Here is an 18674-nt window from a genome sequence, read left to right on the forward strand (position 1 = left end):
ATCATTTATCAAATTTTGAAAATACTCATTTTTCACGAATTCGAACCAGAACAAGACCTTGAAAGCGTCAAAATTTTAAAAAATGAATATTTCTCAAAATAAATGCAGGATTTGTTGATTTTATCATTAATACTCCATTCTTTTAGTAAATATATGCGCATCAGCCTTTTCCTTGCAAAAGATTGAAATCGAAAATACAATTTATTCGAATTAAAATGTATCTTTCGTTTATTTATATCTATGTAAATACATTAAACATCATCGAACTTTGAAATACTATTGTTTTCGTAATCAATTTCTTATCCTTATCATTTCTACAATTGGGATTATTCACTTCATAATATAAAAGTTCTAAAAATGTCAAAAAGTATTCATTTTAGGAATAAAAGACTTAATTTAAATTTAATATAATTATTTTTATATCTATACAAACAAATTGTGAGAACATTCAGGCGGCCCCATAAGTAATAACATATCAGTATTTTGATATGATACCTCATATATAAGGTATGATTAGAAAGCTGAATTCAGCTTTTTCAATTTTTCATCAGCGAAAATGTTCGATACCTCATACCTATTAAAATTGCCTAATTTCAGTCCCATCCCTCTATTATTCGTTGAGATAAGGAGATTTGAAATTATGCAATTTCGACGCCGTTACCATCTCCATTTGCCTCAAAAATGTAAGGGATATATAGTACTGTTGTATAAATTAATATTTTATTGTTATTTTTTTATAATAATACTTCAATCATCCTAAAATTGCATTTTTTCTATATAAAAAATAACCTTAAACGGTAATACCTGGAAATGGAGGGTATTGTTGGGGCATTTTCTTAGGAGAGGGTAAATTTGAATACCATTCAAAAGTAAAAATTCACAATTTGTTCGATTTGGACATATAATCTATTATTATATATAATGTAATTATGAAAAAAAAATAAAATGACCCGCATATATTAATTATTTAGATTGCAAGATTCAAAAAAGCTATTAAAATTAGAGACTGAATAAATAGCGGATTGATTCATATGGATTTATGTAATTATGAACATTAAAATAGTTTATTTATTGATCTAATAAAAAAAGAAAAATATTAATGGGAAAATTGAAAGAATAGAGTGTCCCATTCACTCGTGTTGGTCGCAATGTGGCATTTTGGGAGACATTGCCACTGCATGTCTCCCACAATGGCACAATGTTCCGCATTCATAACTTGAATGCGGAACTTTGACCGACAAGAGTGTGTTCTGCACTCTTGTCGGTCTGCACATATCATTCCTGGAGACATTGCCTCTGGATGGCACAATTTTTTGCAATCACAAAGTGATTGCAAAACAATGACCGACAAGAGTGCATTATGCACTCCTGTTGGTCACAAAGTGTCATTCTGCGAGACATTGCCACTGCATGTCTCCCACAATGGCACAATATTCCTTTGAGAAAGACCTGGAAGGGGGTCCTTTCTCAAGGTCAGGGCCCCCTTCTAGTCTTTCTGGTCCTGGAAGGAGCGCTTCTGACTGGTCTGTGCGCTCCTTCCAGGAAGATCAGTAGATTGCGCCAATAAGCTCCTATCAACAAATTTTGACTAAAAATAAAAAAAAAAAAAAAAAAAAAGGTAGTGGGGCTTCCAGGCACTTCGTGCCTTCTAGCCCTGAGGATGATTGATATAATGAAGTTTTTTTTTTTCTTGGGGTGGGCTTCCAGGCGCGTTGCGCCCTCTAGCCCACATAAATGAAGTTCTTATATACGGGTCTTCCAGGAGCTTTTCACAAATTATATATGTTTTCATGTTTTGTCAAACATGAACGTACATGTTTTGTCAAGACTTCTTCTTCGTAAATGTTTTGTCAAGACTTCTTCGTAAATGTTTTGTCAAACATGAACGTAAATGTTTTGTCAAGACTTCTTCTTCGTAAATGTTTTGTCAAGACTTCATCGTAAATGTTTTGTCAAGACTTCTTCGTATATGTTTTGTCAAACATGAACGTATATGTTTTGTCAAGACTTCTTCGTAATGAGCGTAAATGACCCAAAAATAATGTTTATGTTAGAATGTTAGATCTAACACGTTTTCTAACATGTTTTCTAACATCGTAGAAAACTCATGATTTCTTCGTAAATGTTTTGTCGAAACTTCTTCATCGTAAATGTTTTGTCATGACTTCATCGTAATGAGCGTAAATGACCCAAAAATATAATTTAGGGTAGAAGGTTATATCTAACCCGATTTCTAACCCGTTTTCTACCCTCTTGAATTTTCATGATTTCATCGTAAATGCTTTGTCGAAACTTCTTCATCGTAAATGTTTTGTCACTTTTCTGTCACTTTTCGGGTAAAAACATTTTTATTATTATATATAAATGAATTTTACAAAACCACCGTTACCCTTCTTTGGAAATAAGAGTAGATGTAAAGATATTATATTGAGAGAACTTAAGAAACTACCGAATGGTCTAACATTTGTAGATTTGTTCGGTGGAAGTTTCTATATATCCCATTTGTGCCATACAATATTCCCAGACTCAAAGATTATATGCAATGACTTCGACAACTATATGGACCGTCTCAAACATATTCCAGACACAAACAATATATTGAAAGAGTTAAAAGAAAAGATACCTATAGGTAAGATGGAACGTATACCATTAGATAAGAAAAATATTGTGAGAGAGGTTTTGAAAAAAGCAGAATATATAGACTGGGATAGTATATCTGCTAGACTATTATATAGTGGTTCTATAAGAGTTCATGACATTGAAACACTTATGTCAAAAGTTTTATATCTTAACTATACAAATGTTTTCAAAGAGGACATAGAAAAATATATTGAGGGTATAGAGTTTGTGAGATGTCATTGGACAGAGTTGTATGAAAAATATAAAGACAAGGAAAATGTTTTCTTTATAGTGGACCCGCCGTTCTATAACACATGGGATTTTCAATACCAAGTAGACTGGACTTTGAGAGACTCTTTAGAAACTTTAGACGTTTTACATAACCATCCATGCTTTTACTTTACATCCGATAAAAGTGGTTTGGAAACCGTTATGAGATGGTTAGAGGACATACATGACTATGAGTTTATATATGACAAGATAGAATATGAGAGAGGTCCTATAAATCGGAGAAAGTGTCACAATAAAGAAATTTTATTGGTAAGTAAATGTGGTTTGAAATAGGACTACTTGTTTTAGGTTTTTTCCATTGTGTCATTTATTTATTTGACGTGGCAGAAAAGTACAGAGAATATGAAGATGAACCAATGCCTGCAAATGTTCAGCATATGTACTCGTAAGAGATATTTTTATCTAATATTAAATGGACGCACAGAACTTAGCGAATGCACAGCAACCTGGACAACCAAACCCAGAGAATATTCCAAATGAAGTTAGAATACAAACTGCAATGGCAAACTATGGTCAAGTGCCAACAGATGTACAAATGCAAACTGCCATGTCAAATGACGCTGCGTTAGGTTTGCCACCATGGTATGCAAATATGAGATGGAAAGAGTTTTATACAAACCCTGAAGTGGGATATAAACAACTTTATGCAGATGACGCGAACACAGGAGTTGACCCAGAATATGTTTTCTACCAGAGGAGAAACAGAATGTATGAGCTCCAGTTAAAGAATGCTATGGAACTCAACAGGAAACGTAAGAGACTAGGTGGACATTAGATTTTTACATATAGTAAAATGGGTTTCTTCAGTAGTATTGGAAACTTCTTTCGAAATGTTGGAAGAGGTATATGGAATGGAATAAAAACCGTAGGAAGAGGAATTTGGAACGGTGTCAAAAATATTGGTAAAAGGGTAGGTCAGTTTGTTGGTATTATACCTAAAGACCCTGAACCAGAAGAACAAGCTCCTGTTATACAACAGCCTGAACCTGCACCACAGTCTAGTTGGCAACCAAATCCAACACCTCAACCGTATTAAAAAATTATATTTTTACCGTTCGATAGTAGTTGTATATGAAACTAAGTTCTAAGTAAAACGCATGGTATAATGGAATTATTCTCTTTCTTCCATCTGTTGTAAACCATACTTGAAAGTCTGAAATACTTCCACTTGGTGGTTCATATAGCTTTGTAGGTTTTTCGTAAAAGTCATTTGCCAAGCATAAAAAAGAGTTTTGTGCACCAGAAAATGAAGCATGAACAATAATAGCATCTTGGTCGAAAACATTTTCATACGTTCCATTAGGGTTTTCGACTTCATAAAAGTTCGGGTGTACTGGATATGCTGCAGGCTGATTTAACATCCTCAAAAATCTATACCATGCCAAGTTGTTATATTTTGTAGAAATATAAACGTTTTCTCCAAGGTCTTCTATTCTATTGATTTTAACAGTTGCATTTTTCCTGTCATATATAATATCGAGATGGTACTCTCCTTCGTCAATGTTGTACTGTTTTGCATATTCGAGATAGATATCGTTTATTTTTTCTTGAAAAGCTTGAAGAGTTGTTTCTAAGTTTACAAGCAAATTCACTTGTAAAAGTTTTCCCTGTTCAAATTTCTCATACGTACGTTTTTCTTTGTTATAGTATCGAACTTCAAAACCGACCGTAAATGGGAAACCATGTATGGCTTCTGAAATGAACTTCATTCTACGAAAGCCAACAGCTTTTGTGACGGATGGGTCTCTTAACCATCTTAGTGGGTAGTCAAAACGATAGCCTTCATGCTTTACGGTCTCTGTCTCAAACTTTTGACCGACATTAGTAAAAAGTTCATCTAATGGTTTAGTTGTAGCAACTCTTGAATTTTCTTTTTCTATTGAAAGCATATTTTATCTAGAATAAAAATGTCGAAAGAAACAGCGTCTATGAGAGAAATACAACACAACCGACAACTCATTATACAAGCTCTAAATAAGAACACAACAAACTTTTCAAACTATTCTAAGATATCTGAGTCATTGAAAGAAGGAAACTTAAAACTGACATTAAACCCAATGACAGATGAGTTTCTGTTTCAAGACAGTAAGAACCATACTGTTTGTATAAATCCAACAAAAAGAACTTTAAACGAGAAACCTATAGATGAACTTCTTTTGAAAGCAGATGTTGAAAAGAAAGCTGACAAAGAATATGTAGACGATGCAATAGCAAAAGAAGAAGAAAGAGCTAACAAAGCTTATGCAACAAAAGAACATACTCATCCTGAACTAGCAGACAAAACATATGTTGACAATAAAATGTCAAGTGAAGTGACAAGAGCTGAAAACGAATATTCTAAAAAGACTCATACACATACCATTGCAAATATTACAAACTTACAAGAAACCTTAAACAGTAAAAGTGCCGTTGGACATACACATACCATTGCAAATATTGCAAACTTACAAGAAACCTTAAACAGGAAAAGTGACGTTGGACATACACATACATCTTCTGAAATAACAGACTTAAACGTTAGCCTTGAAAATAAAGCAGATAAAACATATGTCAATGAAATATACCAAAGTTTGCTAGGAACAAAAAATATTGAAACTATTGTTGGTGACTTTTCTTTCAATGAAGAAAACAAATATTTTAGATGGCAGTTTGTACATTCCTTAAAAAATGGTATACGGTATAAACTCATTCCGAAAAATAACAATGAAATGTATGTAAGCTATAAAAAGAACGATGGTACACAAGTTAAAGTTCCATTAGACAACAACTGCTACTTAAACTTATATGGAGACGAACAAAAGAAATATTTCCGAGTTTATGAAATGACAGATATGACATTGCCTGACCCAGCTCCAGTACCATACTATTATGACTATGGAGATGACGTCAGAACACCACATGTAGATGAACAAAAGCTAACATTATATTTAGATTTTTATAGATATAAAAGATATAATGCAATAGAAAAAACGAGAATAGTATACTATTATGAAGATGACAGAAATAAATATTATAGTCAAGATTTTACCCACCCTGAAAACATAAGATTATATTATAAAAAATATTCTGACACAAACCAGAAGAAACCTGAAATAGTTGCACTATATTTTAAGTTCAAAAGAGACAATCCTATAATGTCTCATATGTTTGATTTAATGAACCCAGTAGGTTCTATTTATACATCTATGGAAGCAAGAGGTCCTCAAGTAATGTTTGGTGTTGGTGCATGGGAACAAATAGTCGACAGGTTTTTGTATTGTGCAAACTCTTCAAAGGAAACAGGTGGAAGTAAAACGATTTCAGGTGAAAACTTACCTGCACACAGTCACTACATAGATTTAAGTACATCTCAAGCAGGTTGGCATAAGCATAGATTTTGGGATTGGTCAGCAATGAAAAAAGGTAAAGGATATGATGTTAAAGACGACGTTCAGTTTGCTATAAATTGTTTCTGGGGTAACACTCAGGGAGATGGAAACCATACACATCGCGTTTCAGGGTATACGCAAACAACGGGACAAAGTAAAGACTACATGCCACCTTACATGACAGTTTACGCATGGTATAGAATTGCTTAGTCGTCATTTTCAACTTCTTTAGCATATTCGTCAGGAGTTGTCTTATATTTGTTAGGAACTGTCTTTGAAAGTATACCACCTTGAACTTTGACAAGTTTGAAACGAGGTCTGACAATAGTAGTTTTATCTTCTGCTTGCAGTGTGTACATTTTGCCATGTTTGCCTAAAACTTCATAATATTCTCTTGTATACTTTCTTCTATTTTTACGAACACGAATGTGAGTACCTGTCGGGTACTTGTTGTTGTCATAGTCAATAGTATTTTCATATGGGTCGCGTTTAGGTATTTCTATTTTTACTTTGTCACCTTTCTGAAGTTTGAAGCCTGGCATTCTTTCTTGTTTGTCTCTTTTGACTAAATTATTAAATATATAGTCTTTCTCTAAGTCAGGGTTGTTTTTCATTTCTTCGGGGGAGTGGTTTCCCAAACCTTTTTGTTTACGGCTATTGTAAATATTTAAAACTTGTCTCATCTTTGCCATGGAGAAGTGTCTGTATTTGTCGTCATATGACATTTCATTTGCTTCACCACCTTGTGGTTGGTTTAAGTCTCTTAACATTTTTATACAACTGTCAATGACACCAAGAGCAGAATGGTTTTGGTCGACAATGAAATATTGGTTTACATTTTTTGAACGCAGATAGTTTTTTACATCGTCTGATTTGAAAGAACTTTCTTGGTCAGATGTCAGTTTTGTTGGATGGTATTTGTCAACGAATATTGTCAAAGCTGCTAAGACATCTAAAATATTTTTAGACTGTAATGGTATGGCTTCACAGTATCTTGTGTTTTGACCAACAAATATTAGCCAGTATGGTGGTCCATCTGTTCTAACTCTCGGAATGTTTTCCAAGATATCCATAAACCAAGCATTTGGTGTTGAACTAAAGATTTTTACCATGAGTGCTTTTTTTGTTGCCTTAGAAACATAGGGGTCCTTGTTTGGATTCGTCATTTTTTACCCTGTAAGAAATGGGTTTATTTGGCGCATTAGCAGGAGTTGCATCCAGATTTTTACCCGCAGTGGGAACAATAGCCAGAGGTGTATTTGGAGTTGGAAGGAAGATTTTGAGTACATTAGGTATACTTAAAGAGAAAGCACAACCTATTATACAAACTGTACAGAAAGGTTGGGATGTAGCACGAGATGCAACAAATCTTATTCCAAATCCTGAAACAAGAGGAAAAGTTCAAGGATGGATGGACAATGTAGGAAGACAAGCAGGAAACTATTATAACAAAGCAAATGACTACTATAACCAAGCAGGACACTATATGAACCAAGGTGAAAGATTCTTTAACAGAGGATATAACCATGCACAACAGTGGGTAAACAATAACCAACCTCAACCGCCTCAAACGTGGGGAATGTAAATTTTTTTACTGAGATGAAATGAACAATACAGCATTGAGACAAATGGGTTCAAGATGGATTTGTCGACTTCCAGCAGTTACACAACGTGTTTGTCAAGTTCTTCCTATACCTCAGGAAGTTTTAGACCGACTTAAAAAACAACAACAACCAGTTGAAAACAAACCAAACTAAATTTTTTACTGAGATGAAATGACCGAAGAAGTTGAAACGGTAGATTTGACACCACAAACAAAAAGTTCAGAACCATTGTCAAACCTGTCAAAGAACTTACAGATGAAGAGAAAAATTCAATAATAGAAGGTGCAAGGTCTGGAAATACAAACCCTAACTATAAAGTCACTTTTCATAGAAATGGAACGGCTAGTATCTCAAAAAAGAAACAGACTCTCACAAATAAAATATTGAAGTCTGGAGGAGCTTTCGAGACAACAGATGGAAAAGTTTACTTCACTGACCAACAGTTCATTATAGAACATCTCATTGACTTAGAGTCGAAATATTCTAAACTTTACAACAAACACAAAAAGTTGAAAGGAAAACAAAAACAAATGGCATATGATATTTATGAAGATGTTGACGACACAACCATACCTGCAAGTGAGGTAAAGTCAGGTGAACCGAAAAGTGACGAAAAACCGATAGAAGAAGAGAAACCAAAAACTGAAGATAAACCAAAACCAAAGTTTAGTATTGGAACTAAACCAAGTCAACCTTCATTAGCTGGTATGAGTTGGCGTCAAAGACTTATGGCTTCAGGTGGCTATGTAAAGTAAAGAAAAAAATATTTTTTTATTTTATTTGAAATGTACGCTGAGTTTGTTGGAACAGACCGTTGGAAAACTTGTTTGTTAGATGAGAAATATGAAATTCACTGTTGTGAGTCATTTGAAGTCAGAAACAAAAAGACAAAAAGAGTTTTAAGCGGATGGGAGCGAAATGACGGATATGCTCTTATGGATATGAGTGGAAAAAACTATTTTAAACATATTGTCATTGCAACTCATTTTATACCGAACCCTAACAATCTACCTTTTGTAGACCACATAAACCATATAAGAAACGACAATAGACTTGAAAATTTACGTTGGGTTACTCGTTCTGAAAACAATAAGAACAAAAGCAAATTTAGAGATATTGTATTCGAATTTGTCGACGAACTAGAAGATGAAGCAATTGAAATTACAGACTATGGCGAGCATACGTTTGAGTTTTACTACTATAGCGAAGAACAAGACTCTTTCTACTTTTATACCGGCGTAAACTATAGGAAATTACAAGTATGTTTTACTAAGGCGGGCTATGCTTATGTAAACGCTAGAGATACAGATGGAAAATACGTTAGACTATATCTTAACAAATTCAAGAAGCTATATGGCATACCATTTTAAAACGTTTTTTAAACCATATATTTTTACATATATTAAATGCTTCAGGTTGAAAAACAAAGAACAAAAGTAGCAGATACAAAACCGTTAGACTATATCTTTACAAACGCTGGTAGGACTATTTCAGATGAGGAAATTTCATCCCGATCTTACAGGTTTGACTATCCAGTTCGTTGGCTTCAAAGTCCTTCAGAAGCAAAGGCAATAGGATTTAGAAGAGTTTTGTTTTCAAATAGAACTAACGCATTTATGTTCGCAGTAGATTTTCATGGGCAGTATAAAGGTTCTGATGGTCTAATAGACAAATTTGATGAAATGAGAATCTTTACAGTTCGTTCAGACGAAAGTCTTGAGAAAACTCTAAATGACTTTCAAACTCAAATGAACAAATATTATTGGGAATTTCAAGAAAAATACGACTCTTTACTAAATGGAACATACTATCTGAAACTAGAATATGACAAGATGAACTCCACCGTTTCATTTCAAAATATTGAAATTAACCCTCCAAGAGATACACAGTTTTTATATTGGGGAGTAGACAAACGTTCTTGGGCACAATTTCTTCGGTTACTAAACCAGAACGAACCATTACCACCTGACGGTCCTTTTAAATTTATACTTCCACCAGCAGATTTGACAGTTTATAGAAACGTGTTTGACCCTCAAAATGTTATGTGTCATGCAAGTTTCAGTTCAAGCAACAGTAGTTTTCTATGTATCGGTAAGGACTTTTATGACTTTGCTTCTAAATTCTACGAACTACCTAGTAACAGTTTCTCTGACTTTCAAGTTTGGTTCACAACAAACGGTGTGCAGCATATTATACCATTGTACTATGACTTTTATCTCGAATTGTCTTTCATATACAACTACGGAAAAGTGCTGAAAAAGTATTGAAAAATAAAGTTTATGTTAGCATGTTAGATCTAACACGTTTTCTAACCACTTTTCTAACATCGTAGAAAACTCATGAAAACAATTTATTTTTGACACTTTCACAAAAAACATAAAAAAGTGAGTTAAAATGAGATGTTTACTGAACTGGTTGGATGCCGCCTTCTGAGATTATGTAGAATGGTTGACCCGAGAAGTGGAACAGTGCTCTGAGAATTTGTATAATTCGTGGAATTGGACTCTCTCTGTTTGGAAGTAGTATCCAAGGACGTTTGTTTAGGAACTTAACAAGAGCTTCTCTTTTGGCGTCGAAAGGAGTGTTTGTCTGTATTTGAATTGGAATTCCAGTCGAAATCTCGAGAGTCAAGGCAGCCCTTCCAGAAATAGTGGTGAACTTGACCTTGGGCTTCATGACCTTGCGCAAGTAGTCTTTAACAAGCTCGTTAATTTAAATTAGGTAAATTGCCTCATCTAATGGCTCGATGTTGTCCATTGCTACTGTCAGAAAAAGTACTGCTACTGTCAGTAAAAGTACTGCTACTGTCAGTAAAAGTACTGCTACTGTCAGTAAAAGTACTGCTACTGTCAGTAAAAGTACTGCTACTGTCAGTAAAAGTACTGCTATTGTCAGTAAAAAGGAAAATTTGAGAGGGTTTTCGACGATAAAGTACTGCTACTGTCAGTAAAAGTACTGCTACTGTCAGTAAAAGTACTGCTACTGTCAGTAAAAGTACTGCTACTGTCAGAAAAAGTACTGCTACTGTCAGTAAAAGTACTGCTACTGTCAGAAAAAGTACTGCTACTGTCAGTAAAAGTACTGCTACTGTCAGTAGCAGTACTGCTAGTAGCAGAGATTTTTATCGTTGTGGTCCGACGGTTAAGCCACAAACGAATGTCCGACGTCCCACCAAAAAATATTTTTTTATTTTTATTGTAAGAACAGAAATGTCAGTCGAAGCAAAAACGTTCACGAACAAATCTAATGGCGAAACATTCACAAAAGGCACTTACAACGGTATTGAAGTCTTACGTAGAGACAAGGATGGTTATATTAACGCAACAAATATGTGTCAGCAGTTTAGGAAGGACTTTAGAAGGTTGTTGGAAAATAAGTCCTGGGAAGAGTATTTTGAGGCATTTTGTGAAGAATATACCAACCCGCGGAAAACAGCGGGTTGCTTTTTATACAAAATTCATGCAGGAATTTCTGATGAAATCAAACAGGTTAGAGGAATGTATGTAGACCCAAGACTTGTAAACTATATAGCAATGTGGGCTTCTCCAAAATATTGTATAGCAGTTGGAAAAATTCTGGACTCCATAGACAAGAAAGTTCATGAGAAATTAGATGAAGAAGAACTTGAAGATACAGTAGAGAATGCAAAACCTTTGTTCGAAGAAGAAGTTAGAAAAATGCATGAAAAACAAATAGAACATGAACGTGAGATATGTTCTGGTTATAGAGATTCTCCATACGAACTAGACCAATGGGAACAAGAAGATTTAAAGAGAGAATTTAGAGAATATGAACTCGCTAAGATAGCATTAGAAGCTGCAGAAAAGAAGTTAAAAGTTTGGGGTCGTTTTGTACAAAAATATTGTGAGTAAATGAACCATTTATTTTTTATTGAATTCAGCAAAAATATATTTTAGGGTAGCATGTTAGATCTAACACGTTTTCTAACACGTTTTCTAACATCGTAGAAAACTCATGAAAACAATTTATTTTTGACCTAAAGACGCAAAGCGGTGGGACATAGCCCAAAAAATAAAGTTTATGTTAGAATGTTAGATCTAACACGTTTTCTAACACGTTTTCTAACATCGTAGAAAACTCATGAAAATCATGAAATTTACACCAAAAATAAAGTTTATGTTAGAATGTTAGATCTAACACGTTTTCTAACACGTTTTCTAACATCGTAGAAAACTCTTGAATTTTCATGAATTTCCTTAAGATAGAAAAAGTATTGAAAAATAATGTTTATGTTAGAATGTTAGATCTAACATGTTTTCTAACATGTTTTCTAACATGGTCTAAAACTCTTGAAATTTCATGAATGGCTCGATGTTGTCCATTGTTCTGTTTCAGAACAATGTCCGACGTACCACCAAAAAATATATTTTATGTTAGCATGTTAGATCTAACACGTTTTCTAACCTCATTTCTAACATCGTAGAAAACTCTCGAAATTCATGAGTTTTGACACTTTCACAAAAAACATAAAAAATAAAGTTAGTTTTTTTAAAAAAATATTTTTTATTCTTATTGTAAGAACATGTTAGCAACAACTTTACCAAACTCGTTAGTCATGAATCCTACGTCAATGTTGGTAGAGATGAAAAGCTTCATTCCTTCTTCATATACTTTTGAAACAAAAATCCAGAAGATAAAGCAAGAACTTTTAACAAATAATTTAGACTGTAGTGCGAAAGATGAAACAAATGAACAGTATCTTTATGAAATGCAGGACATTATTGACCATTTACCTAAACTTCCTGAAATACAACAACAAAAGCTCACTATTCCAGAATTCGATGAAATAGAAGTCAAAGCAACTGACTCAGTAGAAATAAAGAAGTTCATACGAAAGGTAAACTATGAGTTTCTAGGATTTCATTGCAACCATAAGGTTATGGACAAAGATTGCGACATGGTATATAAGAACATCTCTGACATATATAAATCTGAAGAATTTAAGACCTACGACAACTTTGTTTCGTTAGTTGCTGAATGTGTATGGCAGATAAGAGATAAAGATAGAAGAGGCAAAGTATGGAACGAACAAATAAGACCCGCTATGTTTGAGTTAAAGAAAACCATTGACGCCTTAGTTGTTTTAGCAGGTAAGGTTTCAGAATATAACGCAAAAATGAACCCGCAATGTTCTAAATGTAAAGCAGCAATGAGGAAATATAACTACTCCGTCAAAGAGATAGAACGTATGAGAAACGACTATGCAGACTTAAAGAAAGAAGCAGAAAAGCCAGCAGAAGATAAAATGGACATGTTAGCATTTCTGAACAAAAACTATCCAACTGCAGAAGATTTCCTTCTATCTGATGTCAAGAAGAAGTATAAAGAAACTTTCGGTATCGTTAAAACATTCGATGTACTGACAGAAGAAATAGAAGCTACAAAATTGTTTAGAGTCATGAACCATCGCAACATATACCATGTAAAACGCTTGTAAATAGTTATGTTAGAAAACGTGTTAGAAAACATGTTAGATCTAACATGCTAACATAAACATTATTTTTACTGAATTCCGTATGAAATTTCATGAGTTTTGTGTGTTTTAGGCCATGTTAGAAAACGTGTTAGAAAACATGTTAGATCTAACATTCTAACATAAACATTATTTTTGCTGAAAAATGACCAAATTTCATGAATTTCCTCATAAGATTGCTACCCTCGAAAAACCGAGGATAGAGATTCCGTATGAAAACAGTGAAGAACAGCGAGTACGTAAGAAAACGTAGTCGCCAAAACTCTATGAAAATCATGAAGCACAGCGAGACCGACTTCCTTCGGGGTCGCCAAAACTCTATGAAAATCGTGAAAAATAACAGAGTATTTTGACAACTTCAAACAAGTAGAGTAAATGAACCATTTATTTTTCAAGCTTGACTTTTTACAATTTGAACTTTGTTTGCGTAGATATGAATTCTGAAAGAAGTATGAGGGTCTTGTATGACTTTGTACTTCTCCCATAGTTCATGTCTGTCAAACTTACCTGCCATGGACTCTTTCATAAGTTCCATGAAATCGTCTTCTGACAATCCTGGGAAAAGTATAATGTCAGTAAGTATTCTCTTTACATCCTTACTTAAACTCTTTGCTGTCTGTACACAAATGACAACAGAGATGTTGAAGTGTCTGAGCTTCTTAAGAATTCGACACATATCTTGTTCTCTATTCTTTAACAAAGGATGAGAGGCGAAATCATCTAAGATAAGAAGACATCTGTGAGGGTAAGTCTTCCAATCGTAAGATTGCAATTTCTTCGAAATGTATTCTATCTCTTTCTGTTTGTTTCTGAAGTGTTTCTTCTCTAATATTCTCTGCATTTCCTCATTTGGGTCTTTAAACTTCGAATTTATATACTCATTTATAGCATTGTACTTCAAAACTCTTCTTTGGTACTTCTTTATCCAATCTAACAACTCAGTATCCTTTATACATACTAACTTAGACTTTTTTATAATATCTTTGAACGAATTGACGGTTTGGTCAAATTGACCAGAAGTACTACAAATAACAACTAACTCATAGAATGGGTTCTTCTCATCTAGTTCTTGTTGTTGTGCAGCCATTTTAAGATAAGTGAAAGTCTTACCCGACCCAGGTGGTGCAATTAGACCTGTTATACCATTCTGAGCAAATAAGAACTTGTCATGTATAGGCTTTATCTGAGCATTTTCTAACTTCCTCTTGTTCTTGTTTAAAACATTCTCAAATTTCTTGTCAATGTCAGCAAACTTTTTTTCTAACATATTTTTAGAAAAATTAAAATTTTTATCTTTTAGAAAATGTCTAGCGATTTCGCTATCTATATTCGAGACAAACTTTTCGACAGCAAAACATCTGTCGACCATAAAATCTTACATAGTGTAAACAAGAAAGGTGAATTTGTTCTAAAGTTCTGTTTCTGGGAATATGACAAGAACCATAAAACATTAGGCAGAGCAGTCTTTAAGTTTGTCAATGACAGACTTGTTGACAGAGATGACGCCTCTTGGAGAGATGAAGTCCAACAAAAGTTCTTAGAATGCAAAGATGACACATGCGCTGTTCTTGAAGATGAAATAGAAAACAGAATAGAAGAGCTATTAAAGGACAAAGAACTTTTACAGAAATATGGTTCTGAGAAGTTTGACATAACTCCACCAGAAAAGAAGAAGAAAGGAAAGAAAGAGAAAAAAGTAGAAGAGAAGAAAGAACCTGAACCAGAGCCAGTTCCAGAGAAGGTGAGATATGACATGTAAAAATAAAATTTTATTTTTAGAACATTTCTGGGTCAATGTCAATGTTCTCTTCCTCTTTAGGAGTAAACACTGGCTTAGACTCTAAAATCTTTTTACCTAATTTACCTTGAACTTCAACTATCTTAGACTCATAATATTCATAGTCGTCTGCTTTCTTTGGTTCATAAGGTATAACAAGTTTGTATGCTTTGCCTTCTTTAAGGTTTGAAAACCTTCTGTCAAAATTTTCTTTGACTGTTAACAAACCTTCTATGTCTAAGTCTTCAAATGTTGCACCATTTTTAGTCACAATAGCAAACTTAACTGGTTCGATGTTCCAAACTTTGCTGAATGAAGACTTTTCAAAATGGTAGAAGTAAACATTCAAATATGTGAATGGGTCTAGTTCTTCTTTAAGTCCTGACATATACTTGTTTACTGAGATGAATTTCGTCATCTTTTCTATCGGATAAAAAAATATTTTTTTAAAATTTACTCAGAAAAATTATTTCTTTCTATATTTGCCATTCCGAACTTTGAAAAGATGTTTTATACCAGCATAGAATTTTTCTCTAGAGCTTGGTCTTATATCGTTTTCATAACAATATTTTCTATATTCTTCATATAAAGCCTTTTTTTCATACATTTCATAAGGACAATCTAACCAGAATAGCGCATATCCATTTTCGTTATCTAGGTCTCTATATGTTTCTTCTGTTTGTAGAATTTCGCTTTCTCTATTTAGTTCTATGTCTATATATTGTGGCTTAAAAAGATGTGGGCAAGAAGGGTCTGGCGCTATGTAAAAAGTTAATTTTTCTGTCATCTTTTCTATCGGATAAAAAAAATATTTTTTTTTAAAATTTACTCATAAAAATTTTTCTTTGTATATACACCATTCTGAACATCTAAAAGATTTTTGACATTTGCCAAGAATGTTCGTTTAGAAGCTGCCATATAACCATATTCTTGACAATATTGTTTATACGAATCGTACAATGACCTTTCATCTAAACACTCAAAGTTAGTCTCATCTATAAACAGTTCATATACACTCTTGTTTGCTTCTAACAATGTTTGTCTCTCTTCTGTATGTGGAATTTGTCTTGGATTGAACTTAGAAATATCTAATGTCATAAAATATGAGAACAAGTGGTTGTAAAAGTCAGATGTCAAACATTCTGACAAAGCGTCAAAATATTCAGTATCTTGCATATGAGAATCTGACGTTCTGACAACTACATATCTTCTGTCAGAACTTTCTAACTTCATCGGAACAACATTGTTTGAAACCATAATGAAATTTGCAACATTTTCACAAACTCTTTGGTCTTTATATTTTCTTTCAACAACTCCAACTTTGTCTGTTATAAGACTCTTCAAAGCATCTGAGTTCAAAACTTTTGTTGTATCTATACTTTGAAGTTCGTTACATACTATAAGTTTCATATTCTCTATTGAAGAGTTAAACTTGCCACAGATGTTTTCTAAGTTTGTCATATTCGGGTTCGAATAGCCCTCTAACAGTTTGCATAAGATATCTGTAAAGAAAGTATTCTTACCAGTTCCTTGTTTTCCAATTATAATGAGAGCAGTTTCATTTTTAGCACTTGGATGTTGTAAGATGTTTGCAAACCAACATAAGATATACTCATAAACCTTTTCGTTTCCATTGCATATAATTTCTTTGACATGGTCTAACCAAGCTTCTATAATATTTTCTTTCCATTCTACTTGTTCGTATTTATATCCAGTGAAGATAGAATAGAAGTTTGGAGAAGGTGTATAGAACTTTATACCTCGAACTGAAAAATCTTCAAGTTTTGACAATAAGATATCCAAGCATCTAACATCTTCATGCCAACTTGTACGACTTTTATTTTCTTAAGTTTCTGTCTACATTCTTGTTCTGACACTATTGTCGCTCTTGGTTTGTTAAAGACAACATCCCATTCTTTCATGACATAACATTCTGGGGCAGAGTCGACATAAATGACTAAACGTTTCAAATTCTCGACTGCTTTGTTATAGTCTCTAAATGGACACATATTTCTGAATGCTTGGAAGTCATAAAAATCTGAAACATCTATTCTGTACATTTTTATAAAAATAAAAAAAAATATTTTTTTTTATTCTTGAGCTATTTGTTGCATTTGTTGTTCTTGAGCTATTTGTTGTTCTTGAGCTATTTGTTGTTGAAGTTGTTCTTGTAATACAATACTTTCACCAGTTGCATCTTCCAATTCGAAACTTTCTGCCGTCATTGACAAATACATAGGACATAAAAGTTTTACAGGAACAAAGTTTGCGTCAACTAAGGTTAAGTTTATGTTTGCTAAAGTGTTTGAGTTTACTAAAGCTGAAAACTCTGCATTCGAATGAACAATAGGCAAACCAGCAGAGAATGTATTGTTTATACGCATAAGTATCTTTTGGTCATAATAGTTTCTGTCGACATTCGAATAGCACTTTGAACCTAAGTTTGAAACAATATATAAAATAGGTGTGCTTAAAGTCAATGGAATAGACATTCCTTGTATGACACCTTTTCCTGTTATAGGAAACTGTTGGTAGTAAAAACCAGATATAAGTTTTGTATTATAGCTCATATTGTTTATAGTAAACTCAGTCGGACATCCAAACATAATGAAACCTGCTCTAGTTGCAGCACATGTTACACTCGTCCTTAAAGTATTAAATAAGTCAACAAAACCTGTTGGTGGTATATCTGAGTAAGTATCTTCAAAGGAGTATTTTTTACCATTCACAACAATAAAATCTTCTGGTGTCAAAAGAGCAAAACAGGCTTTAGTCGTCATTGTGTTTAAGGTTAGTTTACAATATCGTCCTTGAGGACTTTGTAAGTTTGTTGTTATAGAATTATATGACTCAGGGTTTTTAGTCGTAATAGTATAAACCATTGTGTCTTCTGCCATTTACTTAGCAAATAAATTTTAATGAAATGTTGTGGTCGTCAAATATTTTTATGACGTCTGGGAAACTATACTTTAAGTTCAACGTTTCACCTCCTTTCATAACGTATATCTTGTCAATGACATTATATGAAACACCACAGCAACTAACGTCGGGTTCTATTTCTTTGATGTTTATATCGTCTGCCTCTGTCAAAAGTTTCAATAGTTCTTTCAAAACTTCATGAGGTGCGATGACATATGAGTTCACTTTTACAGGGTTGTGTTCGACCAAGTTTAACATTATACCTAAAGCTTGACAAATCTTCTCCTGAGTTTTAAGCTTATCTTTAAGTTGCATGTAGTCGTTTCGAATATCTGCAACAGAACTCAAGTCTCTGCTAACTTCAGGGTATGTTGGTTGTTCTTTTACAGGAACAATTGTTATACCATCTTCGTCTTCGTATGGTTTCCCCACTTCAACATCTCTTTCTTTGACATTGACCAAACAACACTTTGACTGTTTGTTTGAGTTGGTGAATTTAACTTCACATCTGCCACTGCCATTAAACCTTTTGAAACACTTACGCTTTTATTTTTCGGAAATGACATTTTACTACAAATAAAAAGATGGACGTATTCGGATAT

General features: G+C 33.5%; 15 protein-coding genes and 2 pseudogenes across 17 annotated transcripts, besides 1 other annotated feature; 11 read left to right on the forward strand and 6 right to left on the reverse strand.

Moving 5' to 3' along the window:
* Window positions 1-3322: 3322 nt before the first annotated feature.
* Window positions 3323-3685, forward strand: TVAGG3_0557270 (uncharacterized protein; the record flags this gene model as incomplete). Its single annotated transcript, XM_051238371.1, has 1 exon — window positions 3323-3685. The coding sequence occupies one exon, from the start codon at window positions 3323-3325 to the stop codon at window positions 3683-3685; it is 363 nt and encodes a 120-aa protein (XP_051096195.1).
* An 18-nt stretch (window positions 3686-3703) lies between these two features.
* Window positions 3704-3946, forward strand: TVAGG3_0557280 (serine threonine-protein phosphatase family; the record flags this gene model as incomplete). Its single annotated transcript, XM_051238372.1, has 1 exon — window positions 3704-3946. The coding sequence occupies one exon, from the start codon at window positions 3704-3706 to the stop codon at window positions 3944-3946; it is 243 nt and encodes an 80-aa protein (XP_051096196.1).
* A 4-nt stretch (window positions 3947-3950) lies between these two features.
* On the reverse strand, window positions 3951-4619 carry TVAGG3_0557290 (uncharacterized protein; the record flags this gene model as incomplete). Its single annotated transcript, XM_051238373.1, has 1 exon — window positions 3951-4619. The coding sequence occupies one exon, from the start codon at window positions 4617-4619 to the stop codon at window positions 3951-3953; it is 669 nt and encodes a 222-aa protein (XP_051096197.1).
* A 630-nt stretch (window positions 4620-5249) lies between these two features.
* Window positions 5250-18674: part of a mobile genetic element that runs on past the window's edge.
* TVAGG3_0557310 (uncharacterized protein) lies at window positions 7462-7802 on the forward strand (the record flags this gene model as incomplete). The annotated part of the gene is made up of 1 exon (XM_051238374.1): window positions 7462-7802. A coding segment is annotated over one exon (341 nt), but the record flags the coding sequence as incomplete, so codon positions are not given.
* Window positions 7883-8035, forward strand: TVAGG3_0557320 (uncharacterized protein; the record flags this gene model as incomplete). Its single annotated transcript, XM_051238375.1, has 1 exon — window positions 7883-8035. One exon carries the CDS (start codon window positions 7883-7885, stop codon window positions 8033-8035), a length of 153 nt encoding a protein of 50 aa, XP_051096199.1.
* On the forward strand, window positions 8054-8637 carry TVAGG3_0557330 (annotated as a pseudogene). The gene has a single exon. A coding segment is annotated over exon 1 (584 nt).
* TVAGG3_0557340 (His-Me finger endonucleases family) lies at window positions 8668-9252 on the forward strand (the record flags this gene model as incomplete). The annotated part of the gene is made up of 1 exon (XM_051238376.1): window positions 8668-9252. The coding sequence occupies one exon, from the start codon at window positions 8668-8670 to the stop codon at window positions 9250-9252; it is 585 nt and encodes a 194-aa protein (XP_051096200.1).
* TVAGG3_0557350 (uncharacterized protein) lies at window positions 9289-10149 on the forward strand (the record flags this gene model as incomplete). The annotated part of the gene is made up of 1 exon (XM_051238377.1): window positions 9289-10149. The coding sequence occupies one exon, from the start codon at window positions 9289-9291 to the stop codon at window positions 10147-10149; it is 861 nt and encodes a 286-aa protein (XP_051096201.1).
* TVAGG3_0557360 (uncharacterized protein) lies at window positions 10629-10832 on the forward strand (the record flags this gene model as incomplete). The annotated part of the gene is made up of 1 exon (XM_001294876.1): window positions 10629-10832. One exon carries the CDS (start codon window positions 10629-10631, stop codon window positions 10830-10832), a length of 204 nt encoding a protein of 67 aa, XP_001294877.1.
* On the forward strand, window positions 11092-11550 carry TVAGG3_0557370 (KilA, N-terminal/APSES-type HTH, DNA-binding family; the record flags this gene model as incomplete). Its single annotated transcript, XM_051238378.1, has 1 exon — window positions 11092-11550. A coding segment is annotated over one exon (459 nt), but the record flags the coding sequence as incomplete, so codon positions are not given.
* Window positions 12426-13129, forward strand: TVAGG3_0557380 (organellar and viral DNA polymerase type B; the record flags this gene model as incomplete). Its single annotated transcript, XM_051238379.1, has 1 exon — window positions 12426-13129. A coding segment is annotated over one exon (704 nt), but the record flags the coding sequence as incomplete, so codon positions are not given.
* Window positions 13768-14463, reverse strand: TVAGG3_0557390 (protein of unknown function, DUF4106 family; the record flags this gene model as incomplete). Its single annotated transcript, XM_051238380.1, has 1 exon — window positions 13768-14463. One exon carries the CDS (start codon window positions 14461-14463, stop codon window positions 13768-13770), a length of 696 nt encoding a protein of 231 aa, XP_051096204.1.
* TVAGG3_0557400 (uncharacterized protein) lies at window positions 14680-15135 on the forward strand (the record flags this gene model as incomplete). Its single annotated transcript, XM_051238381.1, has 1 exon — window positions 14680-15135. The coding sequence occupies one exon, from the start codon at window positions 14680-14682 to the stop codon at window positions 15133-15135; it is 456 nt and encodes a 151-aa protein (XP_051096205.1).
* Window positions 15253-15571, reverse strand: TVAGG3_0557410 (protein of unknown function, DUF4108 family; the record flags this gene model as incomplete). The annotated part of the gene is made up of 1 exon (XM_051238382.1): window positions 15253-15571. A coding segment is annotated over one exon (319 nt), but the record flags the coding sequence as incomplete, so codon positions are not given.
* On the reverse strand, window positions 15979-16329 carry TVAGG3_0557420 (Poxvirus D5 protein-like family; the record flags this gene model as incomplete). The annotated part of the gene is made up of 1 exon (XM_051238383.1): window positions 15979-16329. The coding sequence occupies one exon, from the start codon at window positions 16327-16329 to the stop codon at window positions 15979-15981; it is 351 nt and encodes a 116-aa protein (XP_051096207.1).
* Window positions 17244-18050, reverse strand: TVAGG3_0557430 (uncharacterized protein; the record flags this gene model as incomplete). The annotated part of the gene is made up of 1 exon (XM_051238384.1): window positions 17244-18050. One exon carries the CDS (start codon window positions 18048-18050, stop codon window positions 17244-17246), a length of 807 nt encoding a protein of 268 aa, XP_051096208.1.
* Window positions 18055-18593, reverse strand: TVAGG3_0557440 (annotated as a pseudogene). The gene has a single exon. A coding segment is annotated over exon 1 (539 nt).

The sequence above is a fragment of the Trichomonas vaginalis genome, chromosome II (assembly GCF_026262505.1).
Source record: "Trichomonas vaginalis G3 chromosome II, whole genome shotgun sequence".
Lineage (NCBI taxonomy): Eukaryota > Parabasalia > Trichomonadida > Trichomonadidae > Trichomonas > Trichomonas vaginalis.